The 23,455-nt window shown below is 40.0% G+C and overlaps 1 protein-coding gene across 1 annotated transcript in view; it reads right to left on the minus strand.

Annotated features, from left to right (window-relative positions):
* Positions 1-3,583: 3,583 nt before the first annotated feature.
* Positions 3,584-23,455, minus strand: part of LOC103355167 (unconventional myosin-XVIIIa) — a gene marked incomplete at its 5' end in the record, with an annotated part of 54,666 nt that continues 34,794 nt past the window's right edge. Inside the window, 6 exons of the mRNA XM_008278858.1 lie at positions 3,584-3,670; positions 5,606-7,127; positions 8,282-8,404; positions 18,209-18,348; positions 18,530-18,715; positions 21,042-21,179. Coding sequence (XP_008277080.1) covers positions 5,618-7,127; positions 8,282-8,404; positions 18,209-18,348; positions 18,530-18,715; positions 21,042-21,179 — 2,097 coding nt within the window. The remainder of the gene's footprint in view (positions 3,671-5,605; positions 7,128-8,281; positions 8,405-18,208; positions 18,349-18,529; positions 18,716-21,041; positions 21,180-23,455) is intronic.

The raw sequence follows: 23,455 nt of genomic DNA on the forward strand, positions 1-23,455 counted from the left end.
GTATTTGTGGAAATAACCACAGAATTTGCACCAGTCCAAGATTTTTATGTGCGCTTTTGAAATTAAAGCCTGTATGAATCACACTTTAACACATTCACTATCAACTGAACTTCTCCATCAGAAATCCCGCTGCCTCCAGCTAAAAGTGTTATCTGGCAAGCTAACTGACGTTAATTATCGCTATTAAACTATGAATTTTGGAGCAGAACACAGCTGCAGTATGTTTCCTGGATTGACAGGAAATAAAAGCAAAAAAATAAGTAAAATTAGGCTGTTGTGTCCATTTAACACATTCCAAGGTTGAATGCTGCTGTTGGCATTTCTTATAGCAGGTGAAAACAAAAAATGGGAGCAACTCAACAGGCTGAGCGGGCGACCCATAAACATGTCCATGTGCTGCAGGTCCTTCCCCCAATCTTCTCCCTACATTCCTGTCTTCTCCTCTCCACTTACCTGTCTGATAAGGGCCAATAACAATAATAATAATAATAGATAAATAAATAAAATAAAAAATTCTGAATCAGAAAACAGTCTCCCTTGTTGTCTGCACATGATACAGAAATGAAGAGTTCATTTGCAAAACAGAAAACTCCATCTTCAACTTTTCCATCGTCTACCTGAGACGATATCAATCAAACTTAAGTTATCTCTATTTAGTCATGTCATTTCTACTGAGTCAAATCCACTCAACTTCAGTTTGACTGATATTATCTCAAGCAAACAACAAAAAAATATGTTTTCTGAAAATCTACAAAAATTGAGTTGTTTTTGCAAATGAGCTCTTCAAACATCACGTGCACATCACAACATGCATCTAAAGTTCAAACTGAAATGTACAAAGAGATGTGAGCTGAAGACATAAAACAGCTAAACACTTTGATTCAGACAAATCCAGTCTCCAAAGCAATCTAAAACAATCACCATCATTTATTTACAATATATTAAACTGCAATGCAAAATTTATAACAAGTTGTCAATTTGTTCAATAATGAAAATAAAGAGGATGTATTTCAAGGCTAGCATGAATCATACACATATTTATATATAAATACTGTGTGCAGTCAGCATTATGTCTTTTTTTTTTTCCTTTCAAAGCCAGACACTTTATTAGAGTCAAAAAAACACATTTTAACACTTGAGTCGACTGCATAGAGAATAAAAATGAAGAGTTTACAAAAAGCATTAATAGTAGAATCACACACAAGTTCTCCCACAATATCCAAGAATTCTTTCAATCCCCCACACTAATGTCAAGCTCTTCTGGTCTTTTAATGGCTTTCAAACATATCTAATGCTACTCAGTAAATACAGACACGTGACCAAAGGGTGCGATGTAACACTTAAGCAACCATGAAACTACACGTTTTTATTTCATTGCTATTCAGGCATCACTGTGTTAAACAGAAAACACACAACTTGACAGATAAACAAAGACACTGAACATGAGTTCACAGTATTGGTTATACAGGTTGGATTGTAGTGTGTCCAGTCAAAGAAGTTGCAGTTAAAATAAGGCTAGAAAAAGGCTGGTGATATTCTAGATTCTCATTATCATCAAAACCCATGAAAAGATTTGCTTGCAGGGTTCATGTTCAACTTTACTCAACTCTGGCACTCAAATGTGCACAATTGACTTACTAGTGACAAATAGTTTCTGATGACCTCTAAGGAGCGGAGAGCCAAAGTAGATGTTATCGTAGCCCAATGGATCCTTCACTTCACAATCTAACATTTGAGGGATATAGTGAAAATTAAATTCCAGTTACTGCCACTCTGATCTATCGTGTGCCCCGTTGCCTGACAGCACTCCACTTGTCCAGCTGTGCCTTGTGATTGTGCCCATTGTGATTCTCTTCCTTTTTCTCCCTTTTTTGTGTTTCTGTGATTACATGTCGAGTTACATGTCAATTCCAAATTGCTTGAATCAGGTTTTAAGAAAATAAATACCTATTAGCTTCAACCACTTGTATAGACTGTACTGGAGGTTCCTGCCTACAAAAAAAACTCCATCTGTGCTACAATGGTGATCAATTTAGGAGAGGACTGAATCTTTTATAAAAATACAACTATATATTTGTGTGTTCAGTAGGAAAAAGCAGGCTGAGATCCAGGAGTGCTGATGGCACCTGATCCATCCATACACTGTATGCCTTCTCTCTTTATATACAATCTCTGTACGCTCCAGAGAAAGGGGAGAGCTTGGAAGAAAACTCTTACAAAACTTCAGTGCACATTTGACCATAGGACATTTAGTTACCCACTTTTTTTTCCCCCAAAGGGCAAGAACAACATAATTGGCTTTAGTCTTTCCATGTGATTTGTTGATAATAAGAAAAACACAGTTACGACACCAGCTTTTTGTTATAACATGCTGGTTTAAGATACATGTGTTCAGTGGTTTTGTGAGAAACCAACAAATGACTGGTGCTCAAAGTCAAGTACATTCCCCTTGGAAAAGGAAAGCACATCACACTTAAAACAAACCACAGACGGCATATGAACGACAAGCACTGGGGACAAAGCCATAGTCTCTTCATCACTAAAGAAGTCTGGCAAGTACTTAGCCAAATCAAGTCAAAATAAAAATAAGACAAGGCATTTCACAGAAGTAAGCTCAAACCTTGCACAAATTAATTTGCTTGACGGAGATCCTCTACAAAACAAATCTGTCAAACATTAAGAACAAAAGATTCGAAAGGAGAAAAATGGTTTGCTTCCATAGCAGAGCAGTTAACTGATGCAATCCTCTTCCCCTGGAAAGAAGAGATAATTTGCCAGCAAAAAGCAGAAAAAAAACTTTTTCAGGCAAACATAAAGCAGGCAGAAGATAATGACAACATCTTCAGTGTACAGTGCAGCAGTTCGTGAAGCGCCACAGCTGCAGAGAAGCCAGCTGTAGAGGAGCCCACTTAAATCAAATGGCACTTGTCCCAAAGAGGAAAGAAGGAAAAAGGCTGGGGCTTTTCTCAGGATTTAGCATCAACTGGCAATAAGTAAAACAGTGTGCACACATACTTGGAACAAAGGCTTTTTGGCAATACGTTGTTGCATGGCAATACATATTATTGTGGTGTACTATATGTAAATAAGGGAGGAAGAGAGATAAAGAGAAAGAAAGAATATATTATCATTGAAACCTCAAGTTCTTTGGCTCAGTTACAACCATGATGGGAGTTAAACCGGATGGCTGCTCAAGCCAAACAACTGCTGCTTGCATGCAACCAGCAGAGTGGAGTCATTAGTAACAGAGCTGCTGTGTGTGCAGTGAGGTCAGACTGATGAGTGCCTAGTGAAAAACACAATGTTGTTAGTCCAACTACGACTAAATCCTGTGAGGACCTGCCATAGGAAGTTTGGATTTTGAATGTTTGTGTTTTCCTGCAGGATTGTGAGTGTTTAGTGTGTGTTTGTGTCCAAGTGACCACTACTGTGGTCAGCTTTACATGCAAGACAAACTGTCCCAGCTGAATGATGGTGCATTTCAGAGGCTGACGGTGAGGACTATGATGTGGTCTCATAAAGCCGGTCCTCCCCGTCGTCGTCTTTCATGTGGCTGCTGTATTTGTATCGAGAGTAGTAAGAGCCCTCGGTCGCCCCGCCCTCCTCTTTTTCTTCTTCCTCCTCTTCTTCATCAGATCTATCAAAGCAGTAGCGTCTTCGGCTAGGGGGGCTGGAGGACGGAAGAATAAGTAGAAGCCAATGTTATGAACAAAGAAGTGAACAAAGAGTAGAACAGTGGTTGGACAAAAAAATCCATGCACTGCAACATCATAAACACAAGCAGATGTGGAAACGAGCACTTTGACAAGATGCCTAAAGAAAGTGTAGCTAATAAGGAGCTCATAAAACACATTTATAGGAAATTAAAAACACGCTACAAACTGACTGGTTGGAGGCGATCTTCTATGACCTACTAAGTGGAAAAAATGATGACAGGCAAATGTAAAATGACAAAAGACATGGTTTTGTCTGACAGTGAAAGGTTGATATGCTGTATGAGAATGAGGCTTTCCCCTTAATCTTTGGCATCGCTGCAATTGATCTTCCACCTACCAGTTGCACCACTAAGCACACAGCAGCTGGGCTTCACCAGTTGGTGAGCCAGGAAGAAATCCAGCACTTGTCCCATCTTTGGTTTTAAAGTGTTGAATTTAATAGATGAGTCATTTCTCTTTGGAGATAAAACAATTTTAACTGTCATTGTTTGTCTTGCACCAGAAAAGACTGACTTTGTGGACGAGTAAATACAGAAACGTTCCAAATCTTACACAAAAGCAAAATTACATGACAAGGCAATAGACATCTCCATGGGACACTAAAACACATTTGTCAATAAAGTCCTTTTTGAGCAAACATCATTTGTTGAACATATAGCATTAATACTCTTAAATAAGTAATTCTGGTGTCATTGTTTATACTAGTACATGTAGAATTACCTTTTACTATCTACTACCATGTGCACCTGTTCTTTGTGTCGACAAGAGAATCCTTTACACCACCTGGAGCGTTTCTGTATTTGCTCTTTGTCTGATTGGGAATGGTTCTACGTTTGATTTTGTTTTACATATTCGCAGCATTTTTCTGACATGTTTTCTCAATGTAGTGATGTGTTCTTGTGTTACAGTATGCAGAGTTCTTCTGACCACTGGACTAGTGGTGCGTTTATCACTGTTGTGATGCTTACTTTGCCTTTAGCTTTCAGTGGCCACAAAAAAAACGTAGCAACCTTATGTGATGTGGTATCACGCTATCATGCAAAACTGTTACATGTTAATATGGTTATTAAAAGATAGTATCTATGTCATTCAAAGAAACACACAACATTGTTACAAGTAGTGTTCCATCCTCACAATATTATAAGTACATTTGAAAATTAAATAAGTGACTACCAATTAGCAAGTCACTTAAAAACAGTATCTCAAATGTTACCAAACAACTCTGACACAAGAAAAATCCAATCAATTTGCCAGTTATTTACATTTACGTAGCCCAGCTCTTTAACATTACTTAAGGGCTAAAACTGTGAAAATTGGGGGCTTATTACTGTCAGCTGTAAATCACAAATAAATTTGCCAGCTGATTTAAATCAATGCTCAAGGTTTAATTACGCCTGCGGTTATGAAGCTGGAAGTAAAAACGCATCATGGCCTCATATTAATTGACTCCTGTTATTTTTACCTTTCTGGGGCTATAAATCAAAGCGACATCTCAGAAGTACTTAAAAGCTGATTTACCATCTATGTTGAGGGCATCTTCTCATCGACTGAACTGAGCTTAGTGTGATAAATTTCATAACACATGACTTTCTGCTACCGAAGAGTCCTTAATAGTATTAAACCAGAGAAAAGAATGCCACAGAAACTGTAGTCACTACGACTAGACTTTAAATTGAGAATGTGTGAGAATTGTTAGCATGCCTTATATGACACATCAAAAAAAGCAAACTGCAAATTAGAATTAGAAGCTGACAAAGTCTAACCCAAGTCAGACTAAATGTGGGACATTTGATGTGCTGATTAATAGAACTGATAAAAGGTCTTTCATTGGTTAGGTCACATCATGCTTCAAAAACACCCTTCAACGCAAGTCGGCATCAGGCAATCACCTACTCCCTGCATCAGTCACTGTCCGGCCGGTACAAGTACTTCATCATCAGGCTGTCCACCTTCTTCTTCCTCTTCTTGTCATCCTTTTTGTTAAGGGGTTGGCTGTTGCTCTGGGGCGCAGCTTCTTCCTCCCCTTCAGGGCTGGACACCTTTCGACTCGGGGCCCTCTTCACACTGTTGGAACTTCGATAGGAGATCGTGGAAGCACCTGAGCTTGAGTCCGATGAGTCTGACTCAGAATCTGAAGATGAAGAAGATGAGGAAGAAGACGAAGATTCATCCTTCTTTTTGGACTTTTTCTTGGACTTTTTGGACCTCTTCTTGGAGTCGCTCTTGTGACGACGACTCCTGTCTCCTGAGCTGTCGGACTCGGAGCTATGGCTTCTTTTATTTTTCTTGCTTTTACCTTTACTCTTGCTGCGATGGCGACTGCTGCAGCTGCTGGCACTGCGTGATGATCTCATGCAGTCCACAGCAGATGCAGAGCGTCTCAGACTGCTTGTGGACCGACTACTGTCTCCGTTCCGCACACTTTTGCTATCATCGTCATTATTCCTGGATTTTTCTTCATCACCCTCAGAATCTTCCAAGCTCCTGCGTTTGAATTTGATAGGCTTGAAACTCAGCACTTCATTGATAGCTTTCTCCAGGTCAGGGTCGAGGTAGTTGCGATGACTGACTGTTTTGATTTCCGAGTTATCAAGTGGGTCGTTATCAAAAGTGGATCTGGCTTGCGGGGGTGGCATGGAGATACTGCGGCCAGTGGATGAGTGAGGACTAAACGCCGACCTCTCAGTGAAGGCTACACTTCGACTATCATCAACATCAACGTCAAACTCACTGAGACGACAGCTGCGTGCCAGTGACATATGGGAATCGGCTCGGCTAACACTTCCAGGACTGCGACCCCCAGACCGTCTACTGAAGCAAGGGCTGTTGGGATTGCTGCCATACAGTGATCGCCCGCCTCTGCCCTCATCTAAGTACGCGGCACTTCGATGCCGTCCAAGTGGGCTTGAACGGCCTAAGCTGATAGTAGACTTGGAATCATGCTCCGGACTTAACTCAAGACGTGTGGAGGCCCGACTCGGTGCAGTGAATGAAAAGGTTGATTCTTTGTCAAAGTCATCCCAGCGGCTGTCCATTCCTTTCCTCGCTCGGCTATTGGCCTCTGAATAAGCTTGGGAAATGGTGGAATCTCTGCCGTTCATGTCATCCAATGCCTGAGACTTCCTTCTAGAGCTGACTGAGTAGGTGTCATCGTGAACATCTGAGGTTTTGGACTTGGGCTTATGGAAGGACAGAGCATCCTCTGAATCCGCATTCTCCTTAAGAGCACTGAAAAGGGCATCTCCTTTGCCAGCAATAGAATCGAGGTTGGATCGTTTTCTGTAGCTTAGGGAGCTCATCACTGACACTGACCTGTTTGTTTCTACTTCTTTGCCCTCTTTATTTGCCTCTTTCCATTCCTTACCCTCTTTCCACTCTTTCCCTTCCTTTGCATCAACATTTACAGCATATCTAGAGAGAAACAACAGTGGGAATGACAGAGGAATAAAGACGAAGGGAGAGAAAATGACAAAGATGAGATATTGGGTCAAGTGGAGGTGAAGAGAGGAAGAGATAAGAAATAAATGATTGAAAATTGACAAATCATGAAAACAAAAATGTGAGAAGAAATGCAAGCACTGAAATTGAACAGAATGAGAGGACAGCAATGGAAAAACACAGATAATGGAGATAGCAACTGGAGACGACTGACTAGGAACCAACAATCTTTTTTTCCTTCACTGGAATGTAAAGTCAGACACCAAAACAATTTTACTGCCCACCAAGGACAAATGAAGGCCACGGGGATGATATGAAGAAGAAAAATCATGACTTCAATCATCTACAATCCCATTTCAGTGCAACTGCTGTCAGATAATAATGTTGCCAAAAACACTTACATATCCATTTAGCTAAATAGCAGATACATATGCAATACACACAGAAAACTGTATGAGTCAGAACATAATGAACAATATTAAAGGACATTCCTGTTGTCCTTTCTACCCTCCTGGTGGTCTATTGTTTAAAAGAACTTGGCAGGAATTCCAACGTACTTGTTCTCATGTATCTGTGTAAATGGCCATTCGTCATGTAAACTTGAGAGTTGCTTCAAGGGGCACTGTCAGCTAGCTCGATGAATCAGTCAGTGTTTGTCTGAAAGGACAGGCTGCTAAGAGAGATTTAAAAACTCCAAAAGTTTTTAAAGTTGGGAGTGGCTGAGCTGACGGAGGGAAGTTAAATCTTCTGGTAAAGAGACAAATCTGGGGCAATCGAAGCTGTCAGCTTGCAGACACATTCATTAATCTCAGTGAGTGGCTCAGGTAGACTATGCCAGATGGCCAATGGGCACATCGATAAATCTACCACTGAGGTGGTTTGTTTTGAGAAAAAAATAGCCCACTCTTCACCGAGTGGATGACAATAAAGACAAAGCAGTTTGAAAAATACATTTAAGTAATAGTAGACCCTTCATTTCAGCCAAAAAGTCTGCACTGATGGCTTTGTTTCCTCTAGGTCATGTCATATAAACCTTTTCATGCAGGCTGAGTATAAAAGAAGTCTAATGTTTGGTAGACTGTTTCCTAACTGCTGCTGATGGAAATAGCTGCTGCCTGTGTACTGACCTGGAGCTCTTGAGGCTGCCGTCATCAGAAAGGTTCTTGGCGGAACCTTTGCTCTTGGACAACCAAGACTTTACCCCATCCACACGATCCTCCACCTCAGAGTCTGTTTCTGAATCCCCCTGACTGGTGAGGAGTCAGAGACAGGAAAAAAAGTCAAAGGAAGCAAAGGAAGCAAGGGAAAGATGAGATCGCAAAAGAGGTTATGAACAAAGCAAAGAGAGTCAGATACTGCCATTCAGTGAGGACAAAAAAGGTAAAAGGAATGTTAGTCTGAAGTCAGAGTCCGCACAGGTAGAAATGTTCCTGAAATTCTCAGTGGCTGTGGAACCAAACGAGGAAGAGCAGGCTTTACGTGTTAGTGTGGCAACAAAGGGCGACTGTACGATTTATACTGGATAAAAGACAGCGCATGCAGTCAGCTCAAAGAGCTCCTGTAAACACACAAACATGCCCATGAGAAGTTGTATAGATTCTTCTCACTTTTAGATGAGTGCAGCGCTATCACGGTCCTGCAGTATGCTGGCACAGAGGCATCCCACAAACATTCAACCTTTACTTTTCCAAAACTACTTTAGAGGTGCAGCAGCAACATGACAGGAGTAAAACCCAACAAACAGAGCTAGAATAAGACAAATGTTCTTTTTTTCATGTAACCTGGCTTGTAATATCATAGGTTTAGCCATCACTCCTGATTGGTACGATAGGTATGATAGACCAACCAAATTTACTGCTGAAACCTGGGAAAGAAGAAACACTGAAGAAACAACTGTTGAAGCTGACTGGTTTTAAGCCCACACTTCAGTGAAAGTGAAAAAAAAAGTGAATACAAATTGTTGCTTTGAAAATGACTTTGTGATTTGATGATGTGGTTGGACTGATATGTTCAGCAACGTTGCTGTATAGTGACAGTACAATGATTTAGCTTGATTTAAAAGCAATACTACAAACTGAAGAAGCACAGGCACATCCTGGAGCTGTTCTGATACTGATTTTTAAAATCACTGAACAGCAGCTTCACACATTATAAATGATCATGTCTTTTGAACTTTATGTACCCAGTTTGGAAAACTCAACATTTAGAATCTCTTCAAACCAATTTTCTTAAACATAAAGGGAAACTTCAGGCTCTCTTCATTGGCTCCATGTGAAATCCAGGATAGCATCAGAAATCCTGCTTCTCACATACAAGTAGAATAGGAGGCAGAGCCTTTAGTTATCAGGCTCCTCTATTGTGCAATCAGCTCCCAGTTTGGGTGGTTAGGCAGACCCTTTCCATTTTTAAGAATAGGCTTAAAACTTTCCTCTTTGATAAATCTTATAATTTGGGTTGCTTATGATCACCTGATCCATCCCTTAGTTATGCTGATATAGGTTTAGACTGCTGGGGGACTTCCTATTGTACACTCTCTCTCGTCTATACAGTTATACACCACCACTGCATGTCACTAACTTTGTCTCTTCTCTCTCGCAGTTTGTGTTTTGTTTTCTCTCTGCAGGTGTCTCTGAATCTGGAACTACACATTTTTGATCTGCAGTCACTGGCTTCATTAATCTCCAAAGTGTTTCTTGTTTTCTTATGTATTGTTTGTCTGTTCTCCATTTGCAATCCTGCCACCAAAAGTTGCATGAGAAGACTTTAATGACTCCAAAGGGATCTTTGCAAAATTTGATTAACTGCCTCGAGCAATATCACCTGAAACAGTGTTGGTGTGAAGAAACAACTGGATGTACCAGACCTCAGTAGACCCCTTCATCAACAAGAGGCTCCAGGATATCTAGCTGCTAGTAGCACAACACACATGAATGTTTGGACTGAGCTGAATCACTGGCAGTCAAGTTGCATTTTGGGTATTATGGCCACAAAGGAGGAGAATGCATGGAAGTATTGAAGTACCACTAGCTCAGTTGATAATGTTTGGGACATTGTCCAACTGCTCTCATGGGCATAGTAAATTGACATGCTGTATCTCTTTATGTGTGTCAGAGGTCAGCAGGACTTAAATACAAGGGAAAATCTCTTACACTCTGTCACTTATCAGTGGTTTATTTCACACTTCTATTCATGCACTGTTGTAGTTTAAATGACCGTCCTAAGCATATACATTACGATGACTACACCAAAACTACTTTAATCCGAATAAATCATTGTAAAAGAAAGTGAGAGAATGTATAACTTCTACTTGTTTTTAGATCTACAAACGCTACCATTATCAATAATAGAACTAATAAAACAACACCTATGTATGACAAAAAACTAATTTTCTTTTAACTGCAAGGCAGAATAGCAGAAAATGCCCACGTTTACCTTTCATCTGGTAATTATTTTCATCAGCAGTCCTACGCACACATGCAGTCATATGCAGACACTCATAATTTCAGTTCTTGACAGAATGATTTGGTACACAGCTGGGCACTGCACTGTTTTTCCTCTCAATTATCATTACACGTTCACAAACCACTGCGAGCCATGGAGTAAAATAGAGGGCTTGTCATAAAATTTGACACAGATGAAAAGAGCGCAACGCTCATTAAGTGCCGTCAAAGCCCAGTGCTTGCGTGGCGCTGTGAAATTAAGTTGTTACAGCTTAATAGTCCTACAGAGACATCAGAGGGTGGCTCTACATCTCTGCATCTGTTTCAGAAAACCTCCCATCTTGTCGCGAAAAGAGAGAGAAAAACGTTCTCTCTTTGTGGAGCTTAGCAAGGCCCAGTACCACCTATAATTAAAATCATTAGCAGTCAGAGACAAAAGCTCCCTGGATTTCAAAGAGGATATCTCAAATAATGGCTTGCCCTGTGAGATCTGAATGCATAGCCTGCTAGCTTTTATGGAATACAATAACCTTGGATGGTAATGCTGGGGCTGCATTCATGCCAAAGACAGGGAGGGAGGTATGGGAGGAAGGACGGGGGCGACAGACTCTTAAGCTGTAATTAGCTTTGCAGAACATGTCTCAACTATTAAGACAATCTGGGGATTTGCTGCTGCCTACTGCTATGATGACAAAACAGCCAAGTGTCTTTGTCTTTGCCTCTGTGGTGTTGTCAGAAAAGACTGAGTAAACATCACTCAAGCAGAGAGGATGCTCAAACGTCAGGTAGCAGTACCTAAAATCCTGAATTATTCCTTATCTCACCCATTTGAAAATTGGACTTGTGCGGTGGTCAAGTCTTGATGTTGCTACTCTGCCCAACAGCCCTCCTTAATTAGTCTTCCAACGTTTGTCTTCACGAGCAACACTAACTTTCTTCTTTCTTGAGATAATAGATTCCCGCCTCAGAACCTTAGTCACAGTTTTCTGAATTTTACAGTTAGGTGTAGTAAAGCAATCATTTCTCTGAGAAACACTCACTGGGTAGACTGATAGTTTGTTTTTCCCATAGCAAGAACTGATTATGTGTTATATCACACATTGTCGTAGGGAGGTGGTTGGGGTGGGTGAAGCGTATACAGGACTTTGAAACCAGGGTCAACATCAAAACCTGACTAAATCATAGAGAGACAGAGAAATAGAATTTAGACAACTTCAACGCTTTGAATGACATGTTGCAAGTTAACAATGACTTCTTCATTACAACCCAAAAACTACAATTCTTCCCCAACCTTAACAAAGTTCCCTCAACATATTAAAAAACAAGAATAAACTTCATTGAGAAGGTAATAGTAAATACAAATTCTAGCAATTTTGAAAAGCAACGTGCAAACATTTTTTGTCAAAATAAAACCTGAAGTAGTGTGTGTTTACCACTGCAATTCCAGGATATATTCTGAGCACATAGAAAGACCTCTCAGGTCTATAGCCAAAACCACAATGGTGGGCACTATATAATTGAACGATTCACACATGGTGTCAACCACAATTTATGTCCTTGACCACCATACTATTAGTTAAGCTCTGCCGAGAGCCTGGGGGAAGCAAACAAACAGTGCTGAAGAGACATTAATTGTCTGTGACATTCTGGCGCCATTGGTTGTACATCTCTGTTACACACTATTACATTCATCATTAGCCTCTATGGGTCCTCCTGCTCTGCTCGGCTTTGCTCGTCTTTGTCCTTGGGTCTTACAGACACCACTATTTATGCCTCACATATATGAAAGTGTCGGCTGAGGGACGTCTCCATGGCTTTAGAGTACAGACAGGCATATGCATTGTCTCCAGGACTATCAAGAAATCTATGCTTGGAAGACTCCTCTCATTACCAGTGTCACAAAACGTTGATACTGTTTGTGTGCTGCACAGATTCTACAGCAATAAGCACTGGGTTCTATGCAATATGAATTGTACATATTCAAATGGTCATTTATTAGCTGTATGAAAAACAAACTAAAGTTAAAATCTATCCCTTTTTGTAGTTAGATATCTGAGCCAAAGTGCTTTTTAAGTTCTTTGTAAAACGCTACAATGCTTAAAATTTAGAGAGAAGGTCTTTGAAGATACACAGAATTCTTACTAATTTTTTTTTTTGTCATTCTGCCATCTTGTCGTTACTCTGTAAACATTCTTCACAGGTTTACAGTTGATGATCTGTTCAGATTTTTAAAAGCTTTACTGCATAAATGTATGTAATAATGAGTTAAAACTGATTTCCGTTAGCATTCTTTATGACAGGCTACTGGCAATACAAGCTTACAGTATGTTTTCTTTTGTCATGAGACAAAAGGGCAATCCAACAACCTCTTGCTTGAGTAATTGTTACATGGTTAGCTTTGAACATCCCGGAACCGTGTTGAACATAGGTGTTCTCCCTACAGCATGTTATCATTTGGATTGATGCATTTTGTAGTGATGAATAAATTAATTGATGAAATAAAATTAAGCTGACTAGTGAATGAGCTACCTCGTCTGACAACTGACTGGTCGTTTTCCCTTGTTGGATTTTGGTAGCTCAATACAGTGTCAGAGAAGTTGTGCATATTACAGGTCGTCGCAACAGACTAATGTCAGTAAATGTTAATAGTGAGGTACAAAATATGTCGATGGCCTAAAGTTCTTTGGCACTGTGCTGGAATTCCAACGCAGGCCATTTTAGATTGAAAAATACATAATTATAGATCTATAGTGTATGGAAAATAGTCTTGCTTTTTTTCTTAACCATCACATAGCAAAAATATGGCTGTTTATGTATGCATACAGTCCTCAGGAACCTTAGGTCTTCCATTAAACTTCCTCCCTTGGCTTAAATGAAACCTCTAAAATCTCATCTGTCTGTCAATAACCTATATTTAATCAATAATTACTTCATACCTTTAAATGGCTGCGATGTAACTCTATACTGTTGCCTTCTTTATAAGACACAGGTCAATGCCAAATGTTTTTCTTCAAACTACATTACAGTGCTGATCCTGTTAACCACGTATATTGTTCAATGCAATGCGTTGCATACTGCTTTAGCATGAAAGTATAAACTATTGTAACACTATTTAGAAATTTTAACTAGCAGGTTAATGCTAACATTGTTAGCTAGCCATACAGATTAGAAGTTGCTCATTTTAGATCCTTAGCTGCAGTGTTACCAACAAAGCCAGTGTTGGTTGTTTCCTCTTGGATACTGCTGTCTGTTCAAAACAGAGCACTGAATGTCATTTACAGAGCAGATGTATATGCTGTAGGAGGAAACAAACCTTCATACAGTTTCAGTATCTTAGTTACAGTGTATCAGATTTCATAATTAAGTTATACTGCTAAATTATACTATAGTTAGCTATACTTGGGAATACTGTATTTGAATTAATAAATTCACATGCATAGCTTCATAATTTAGACTTCATGAAAATAGAAATGCATGCCGTGTCTTTTTAAAACACTAGGAAGGATAAACTTTTTTTATGAAAATGTGGCGGTGTTGTGAAATCCAAACATTTTGATCTTTGGTCTTGACAGTAGTCTGCACTTCTCAGCTGTGATTAGTTATCTATTACACTGCCTGAAAACCCTACACTGACAGCGGAGGGAAATAGCTGGGAGCCAGAGGTTAACACTGCATGTGAGCTACTTGCCTAGTGAGCAAGACAGCTTTTTGTAAGACATTTGAGGGTTCTGCATTATTAAGCAAGTGCAAGTCAAAGATTGATGAGTAACACACCATCCCTTTCTCCTGTCAGGAGGGCAGTCACCGCCGAGCCACAGTCACATCCAGCCCTAAAGCAGGACGATGAAATATTAAGAGGGCCCAGGGAGCGAGAGACTGAGTCGTTGCCAACTGCTGTTCAAACACAGCACAGCAGTGTCCGATACGATACCCTCAAACCAGAAGATAAATACAGCTGGATGAACTCCCCGGTCAACTTAAGAAGAACTGTGAGGAACGTCTTGGCCTCGAGGGGGCTGACCAGAGAAATCCTGACACATGTGCCTTTCAACTCAAAGCTTTGAAAAGTGGTTGCCCATACAGGAAATCAAAGAAGGGAACTGTGCTATGCTTTGAGGTTTGAGTGTTTTTTTTAACTTCAGTATATCCAGAGTTTGGACCTCTAAATTTTTACAAGTACTGGGAGATTCCAAGTATCGAGCACCACTCAGGTCACACTTACATATGACCTGCCTTCAGGTACGACTACAAGAGGACAACGTAGTAGCAGGGACTCTTCAGTTTTCTTCTGTGACAGTGAACACAACACACAGACTTTCAGTTACAATACTGTTTAACGATGCATGTTACAGCCAACCAAAGTAAACCTACTACTCTTATAGCACTTTACTGTGACTGCAGCAACGTGTTGCTATTCTCTCAGACACCAGAAGTAACTCGCTTCACACAACAAACCCACTAATCTATATCACCATGTTGCTTAAATGTGGGCAGTCAAACTGTGGCCAAAGTCTGTCATTAGCACTTGTTTCTAAAGTCCTGCATCCTGTTCACTGAAAGCTCCCAGTCACTCTGTCCAGTATTATTCGAAGTGTAGAGGGCAGTGAGTCTGAAGACAGCTGGTATACTTGATTCAAGTTGAGTATACAGGTTTGGTCTGAGGAAAAGTCAGTCAGTCACCATCTGCTCTGCTTTATGCTAAACTTTGTCTGGTTGTTTTACTGTTGTAATACTTAAATATTTATGGCTGGTGGTTAGTTTGGTAATATATAGAATAAAAGCCGATTAAGCGGACTTTAGAGTGTGAGCACATGGCTACCTCCAGATAGCAGTATGGACCAGTGCAGGCTTGTAGTGCACAACATACATGCAAAATACCAAAGTAAAAGTGTTTTTTTTTCTGTTTTTTTTGTGTTTTTTAGTATTTTCCAGCATTAGGAGGGAGGTCTGTATCATGCTGGGGCAGTGACATATTGTCAGTGACATTCATGCATCTCAAATTGTGAGGGCATGCAACAAAAAATGGAATAAATGAGAGTAATAAAGGAATCTCTGAGCACTGTTGATGATGCATTATCCCGAGTCTTCAGACATCCAGGGAAGATCGCCCACTGAGTTTATTGGACCTCTGCTCTTTGGAGCCTCTCTTGCTTTTTGAACAGTTGAACATGTCTGGATCTGGGTCTGAGGCATTGAACTTCAATTCTGAGGGCCGTTCACCGCAAGCTAGTGTCTTATAATAGATGAACATTGTCACAAGAATCAGAGAAAAATCACCAAACAACAGACTTGGTCCAGAATTTTGTATTTTTTTTCTGCTGTGGGACGTTCCTTTAAACATTAGCTCTTTGCTATGGCATGACAGCCAGAAGTGATGGACTAACTGGAACGAAATTAGACCCAGAGAAAATCTCTAGGTGTTCCCTCTCTATTCTCAGCTTATTGTCTAAATGTTCAAAGACTCTAGAATGCTGCATCATTTCTAGTGGCAAAAGAGGGAGATGAAATTTCTCACGTTCTATTCTTTCTTTTCTGATACTTTGTCACCATGTCTTGCAAACTGGCCGTGATGATGATGATGATGATGATGATGATGGGAGGAGGGAGAGACAAGAAAAGAAAACAGTAAAAACAAAAGATTATAGAAAAACAAAATAAGAATCAAAAATAATCCATGAATGATGCTTAAAATATCGCAGTAATTGTGGATGTTGTGGAAGATGCTGTGATGAACCAGTTTTGTTCTTCCCTCTGGCAAGTCAACTGTACACACACATCATGTTTTTAGTGGCACTGAGCATGCCACTGCAGGCTGACCTTACATAAAGAGTGGGGGAGAAAGCCTTATAGAGCAGATTTTAATGACTCACAGAGCTGTCCACGGCTGTTGTAGACACAAGACCTCTCACTCTGTCTTTGTAGACTACACTGGCATTTTAATAGAGTATACATTTTCCAAACGACGAGCCCCAGAGAGAGGACAAGACTTTTCACTGTGTGTGAATACAGTGTGACAGATTTTAAGAAGAACTGCCTTTAGATTGCATTCAGAAGATTAAAAAAGATCACTTCAGTGCATCTATCTCACTCCCTCACAACTTTACCTCCTCTGCTTGTAAGCTGAGATAACTTGTGTCTATACAAGGTGTGGGTGTGTAAAGTTACATTACATAATAGTTCAGTGTGTACTTTGCTTTTGGGATCATGGTTCAGTTTTTACGTTTTTCGCACAGCAAAGAAAACAAAAGAAACGCATTGTCCATGATGACAAATGTATTATATATGTACTGCTGTAAATTAAGTGAAAGGCAGGAGTGCAGTTTGTGCTTGAGCTAAGTTTCCTGATATAGCCAGTGAGCACAGGTTTAGATTTTAGTTTGTGTAAAGGCACCACAGAACACAACCTGGCAATATCACTAGGACAACAGTCAAAGAACTCAGCCTGCCTGGCCGTTGCTCATCACAGCTACACAAAGTCTGTTATCTTTCCAACTCACTCTTGGAAAGAAAACAAGCAACTTTTTTGAAAGCGGCTGCAGCACAAAGAAGAAGTCAATGTACTTATTTAACTATGGAAAGCCATCGTAGCTGAATAAAGACATAGAGTGAGAAATATCATTTTGAGCATGAAAACCAATTGATGACCTTGTGAACAGATTGCCATAATGACATGGTGATAACTAACCACACTCAATCAGCCTGTGAGCCTGTGAGCTTTTAAAAAAAGGTGGTAAGTGAACATAGCGACAATAGTACTTTGCAGGTCTATGATATACACACAGGTGATAAACTAAAAGGAAAAACCAACATAAAATGACTCGGTAAGGTGTTGCCAAAACAGCTTTAGTGGTCCTGGCATCGATTCTCCAAGTTTCTGGAACACTTTTGGAGGGAAAAAACACCATTCTTCCAAAAGATATTCCTTCATGTAGTGTCTTGATGATGGTGGTGGAGAGTGCTGTCTAATAACAAGCTCTTCCACAGGTCTTCAGTTGGGTTGATATATGTTGCCTGTGAAGGCCAATGCATAGGATTCACATCATTTTCATACTTACCCAACCATTCAGTGACCCCACATGCCCTATGAATGGGGGCATTGTTCTCCTGGAAAAGATCACTCCTATAAGAATAGAACTGTTTCTCATAGATCTAAATGCAAATGCGACTTTAGTTATGGTTTCTACTGAAACAAGCTTCAGTTGAGTTCTTTGTGACTGAAGCTCCTGCCATCAGTTCCCCAACAATAAAACTCATTCAGAGTCCCTGAGGTACTTAACTGTTGCCATCTTGAAAAACAATCCCAATAAAATAGGCTTTTTTCAGCATTTTCATACAGGTCACAGATCAAATGATTGGATGTTGTTGGCTCAACTTTTTGTTTGGGGTGCACCTGCATAAAAGCATCAGTATTTGCTCTGTTTCTTCATTCATTCATTCATTCATTTATTTATTTAAGGAATGTGTCAGTTGAATCATCATCAAATGGACAAACTCCATCTGCTGGTAAAGGAAATGATAACCTTTTGATAACTTTTTAATAATATTCAAGACAAACGTTACCTTCAGTTAACGCAATGTTCTGGTCATGTATACTACAAGATGCATTTTTTGTACCTGTTGATAAGGTCTTCATTGTCGTCACTCTCCATCTCGTCCTCGATGGCTGCCTGGAGGTCACCGATCCTTTTGAAGGCCAGCTTGAGGTCTGCCTGCAGGCTCTGATTAGCAGCCTCTAGGCTCTCAATGTCCATTTCCTGGTAATGAGATGAGAGACAGAGTGATCTTTTCAGCTGGCCAGGACCAAAGGTTGACAAACTCAATGTTACTGATTTTTTGCTGATGGATGCTGTGCTAAAATGTCAGAAGTGTCTGATTGCACTGCGTGCTCATTGATAATTGTTAGTAAGTTGTCTCATTACTGTCTCACATCCTTACCAGTTCGTGTTTTTTGCGACTGGCCTCGGCTTCTTTTTTGGCCAGTTCACCCATCTCCTCTTTGACGTCGCGGATCTGTCTCTGCAGACGTTTGTTCTGTTCTTTCTCTCGATTTTCACTGCTGCTGCGCTGGTCTCGTTCCTCTGTCAGCTTCTCCAGGTTCTCCTTTAGACGAGCTACAAGGCTCTGCAAAACAACAAAAAGAGAAGTTTAACAACGTGACTGTTTGTGGGATAATATAGAGCCACATGGACAGTATGCCAAAATATGTGATGCAAAGCAACACTAACCAGTATTAATTCCTTACCCCCAATGTTAAAGGTTGTTGTAAGAAAAGCAGTTAGTAGAAGTTACACCAGATTTTAGATTTTCAAAGATAATGACAAAGAGCCTAACTGATATCTGTCTGGCATTTCTGCCGCATGCCGATAACCAGCAGTTAGGCAGTCAGACATTCATACAGTTTATCCAGATTTTCTAAACCACTTTCTTGAGAGGAAGAGCTAAATGTGAACACACCGGAAGTGTTGCTCATACTGTATTTACACTTAAAATTGATGAAAAAGGTCGCACAGTTCCGATATTAATAACTGTTTGCCTCTGATGGTCTGACTTGTGATTCTTCTCTTGAGCATGTCTAAATTTTTTCCCCACCGTATAAAAACAGTACAAACTGGCGGTTGTTATGCTTGTGTGTTTTGGCACAAGAACATGCTTGACGTGATTTTAATGGTTGTCTGCTGCCATTGACAGTCCAGTATTTAGTTATAAGGTTGTGACTGTCAAAGACTAAAATCTGAGCAAGTTGGTGGAAACAGTCTGTACTGCTGGTTTCTGCAGTCTTTCTTGGTTGGAACTAGTCCTCATGTTCAGTCTGACTTTGGCCCTTAATGAAAAGATGCAGTTCCCTCTTTCATTTGAATGAAGACAGTCACAGTGATTCCCACAGAGGGCTCTAGTAAATAAACACACTCCAAACAAGATGCTGAGGTGACCAGTCCAATATAGGTCATGGCTGTGGCTTATTGTTAAAGTCTTATAGCTATCACTCAAACTGGACCTGCTGGATATTATTTCTGTTACCTGATGCAACACACCCTCATACATGCAGCCCTTCATGTGGTTTCAACGCAGCACTGTTTTCTGCTAATTAGTATTAGATATAAAATACAGTGTACATTGACAGGAGTCTCATTTCTTTTGCAGTCATTTGTTAATGGACCAAACAACAAATTAAAATGTTGACCTGATGATGGCATTAGATGAAACCTTAGAGGATCGTAAAAATTATTACAATTCATCCTTACAGGAGTGTGAAAATCTGTACAAAACAACCCACCCAGGCCTTAAAATATCTGCATTGATCGATCCGTGGTTCAAACTTCAGCAATGCAGCAGATAAGAAACATAAAAAAAAAACTCAATACATTTCATGGAGGCCTTGCAATAACATGAATAAATGCCTATTGTTGCTCAGTCAGTATGGATATGAGTGTAACACTTTATCTCCACAGAACCCAGTCAGGAGACAACGCTACTGGAACTACTAAAGTGTGTTTGTATGAATATTGCATTGGAGTAGTGGAGCAAACTTTTAGCACATATATGTTAGCACTCAGCACTGTTTAAACAGGTGGCTCCTGTGTGAGCTTGTAAATCTGCAGTAAGTCTTCATCGAGTCAATCAGTGGCAGCAGCACACAAAATCAGCGCGTTAGCTCCTACATAAGCCACTGGCCCTGTCCATATTTCACATACTGAGTGGGTGTTGTACTCTGCCTCCTCACATTTCTATTGATTGAGCTCTGCTACCTCCAGCTTTGATGAGTTATACAAATCAGGGAACCTGAAATATTCTCTTACTACTCACTGGTGAGAAGTCTTAAAAAGCCAACCAAAAGGCAGAACGACTACAACCCTTGTGCATATTTTCCAAACTCTCTGCATTTCACCGCAAGCTAGAAACCCAGCTGTCCTTAAATAAAGCATATTTGATTATTTAATCTAATTTTTTATTTTTTTTTGAAACTTTGGAGGGAAGCAGGAGTAGAGGGAAAGTGCCCGGCGGTGTGCACATTGCACAGCTAGTAATTACTAAAATGAACCTGCAAAACTGAGCACAGGGTCATTTTATCAGTGGGTGAGACAATTTCAATTTCTCACTGGGACAGCGCAGATGGTAACCTTTATCCTTCACTTGTGCATTTTGTCTCAGGCAAAATCTGAATTTAATTTAAAAATGACAGAATAACAAATGGTATTGTCAATTGAGAGTAACACAAGCTAGAGGACAAAGTATAGCAGAGCTTCTTGTATTCAAATGGCAGTGGTCTGAAATTTGATGGAGCATATGTACATGTTCATGTGTTGCCAGAGTTGACCTTTTGATCAGTGGCGACCTTTTTCTGTTTCTGCAGCTGCTCTCTGACCCTAGCAGTACATTTCAAACTCCCACAAATGTCTCTCAGACGCCTACCACCACCAGCACTTCTCCACCTGTGTTTAGCTCTCACCTCCAGGCGTTTGACCTGGGTCTTCTCAAACTCCAGTTTGGTCTCTAGCTCGCGGATCTTGGCCTCCTGTCGGCTGACAAGGGATTTCTCCACCATGGACTGCTCCTGGAACTCCAGCTGGCTCTGGAGGGCTTGCATCTAAGAAACAAACATACATATATTTATGTGTTATACTTGCGTCCTCTTTTATTCCCTTCGCCCTTACACACTCCTTAAATGCTATACTTCCACATGATGAGTCCAAGAATCCGCTTATAACAAGTGTCTACACCTAAATGTGAGCTAGAGATGTATTTAGAATGTGTTAAGATAACAGCTGAAATGAATCGTATTTTTACTAAAACTGAAAATGGCAAGAATAATCAAAACTGTGAGGTTTCATTATATTATATATTTATAAGCATTACAATTATGCACTGCTGTAACATTTAAGAAAACCTCACAACAACTATATAATTTAAACTATTCTTTTAACTAACTAACATTTAACCAATAACAAAAGAAGTGGTAGCCTGTGAGCAGTCTGCTTACAGATCCACGACCTCACTGGAATGAAAGCTCAGGTACCTTTACAGTCTGATGACTTGCTCAACCCCTCAGCTGATCTCTGTGCTGAGCTGGGAATTGATGGGTTTTCATTTATTTATTATAAAGTTATTTTCTAACATTACAGGTACAGATCCTGCAACAGTCAAGACACCCCTCTGTCCCTTATATGGACCATATATGATTATGTCTATGTTGTTTTACTGTTTCACGATGACAGTTGAAAGACCAGCAGGTGCCTGTTTCAGTCGAAACCTGAGCAACTGTGTTGGTTGGGTTCTTATAGTAAAGGTTCCCCTTAAACTCTGTCCCTAATGCCCAATAAGAAAAATACACATATGGCATGTACAGGTCTGCCAACATCTGGTGCCATCGTTACCTGTAACCGAGTGGAAGTTGCCTTGAGTGCTTTGTTTATTATAGTAGGTAACTTAAGCCCCTTTCAGACATCTACTCCTCTCCGTTAATCGGAGGGCATCTGAACGTGTTGACTTCATGTCTGAATGAGCACAATAGTATCTTTTCTGTAAAAGCTAGGAAGGCAATATTACTAGATCAGACCAAGTGTCTTGTCCAACATTAAGAGGAGTTGAAGCATAGTTTGTTGCCTCCAGTTGTTTGTAGGGATTTTATTTTTTCTTCTCTGAGTTCATTACATATCTGCAGCATCAAACAGCAGCAGGATCCACGGAATGTCTCCAAAGAGAGAGAGTTCTGCATTCATTTACGCAGTTACTTACATGTACTTACAAATATGTATAATTTATCCCTGATGTAGAGACGGGATCAGTCAGGATCTAACAGTAAGCCACACTCATAACACTAACCATGAATACACTAGGCTGTTAGTTGTTTTGACAGTTTGGTTTGATTTAGTACTTTGTTTATTCGTACATTATTATGTATTATACATCACTTGATGTACTGTTTAGTGTATGACAAATATTATGTGCCTACCACGGCTCCCTCTATCACTGTGGTGTGTATGTCTGAACGACACCATGAAGAACATGAGCATTTAAGTGGCCTGTGTCTGAATGACAAATTGTTGTCAATTTAACAGACTGATGAATCCAGCAATGTTAAATATCCTATGTCTCTAGTCCACAGCTACATTGTGTGATAAAAAATAATCCATATTTACATTGTGACCATCCATCATTTGATATGATAATACTTGCAGATTTTATATATTAGCCTTTATATGAATGAGAAAAACATTTTGTATTCTGTTTTTTTTTTTAAATTTTTATGTTTTAACATATGTTTCGCCATTAAATACTGGCAGTAGAAATACCTTACCTTACCAGATCTGGAATCTGGTAAAGCAGAGTCATCATGGTGGGATACTGTATGACTTAGAAGTTGGCCAAATTTCCAGCTGTGTATGGATTAACCAAACAAGGTTAATTGCTTACAGGTTACTGGTCTCATCCCCACCTTTTGTTGGCTAGTTTTTGTTTGCTCTGTATGACGGAGAAGAAAAGACCCATACAGCAGCAATCATTTCTGGGATGACATTGCATGCTTGTCTGAGTTAGGGAAGCAAGTTGGCCATCTGTGTCGCACATTGCCAGCACCAATACTGCTAGACTGACACTTTCATTATATTAAGGGTTGTATTTGTCAAGACACCATTGGAAATGCAAAAGAAATGGGCTGTGGCAGTGCTGCACATTCATGCAAGTTTATAAAGTAGTGTGTTCAGTGGACAGTGCAGCAGTGGAAACTCTAGAAACAGCTTAGTGTCAGGGGAGGAAGCACACATTATAATACTAAAACTGCCACAGGGTTATCGCACGCTTACAGTTTCTAACCTGAGCTCTTTAGTAACAGTCACCTAATAAATCATTGATCAAGCTGCAAGA

Source organism: Stegastes partitus, unplaced genomic scaffold, assembly GCF_000690725.1.
Source record: "Stegastes partitus isolate 25-593 unplaced genomic scaffold, Stegastes_partitus-1.0.2 Scaffold135, whole genome shotgun sequence".
NCBI lineage: Eukaryota > Metazoa > Chordata > Actinopteri > Pomacentridae > Stegastes > Stegastes partitus.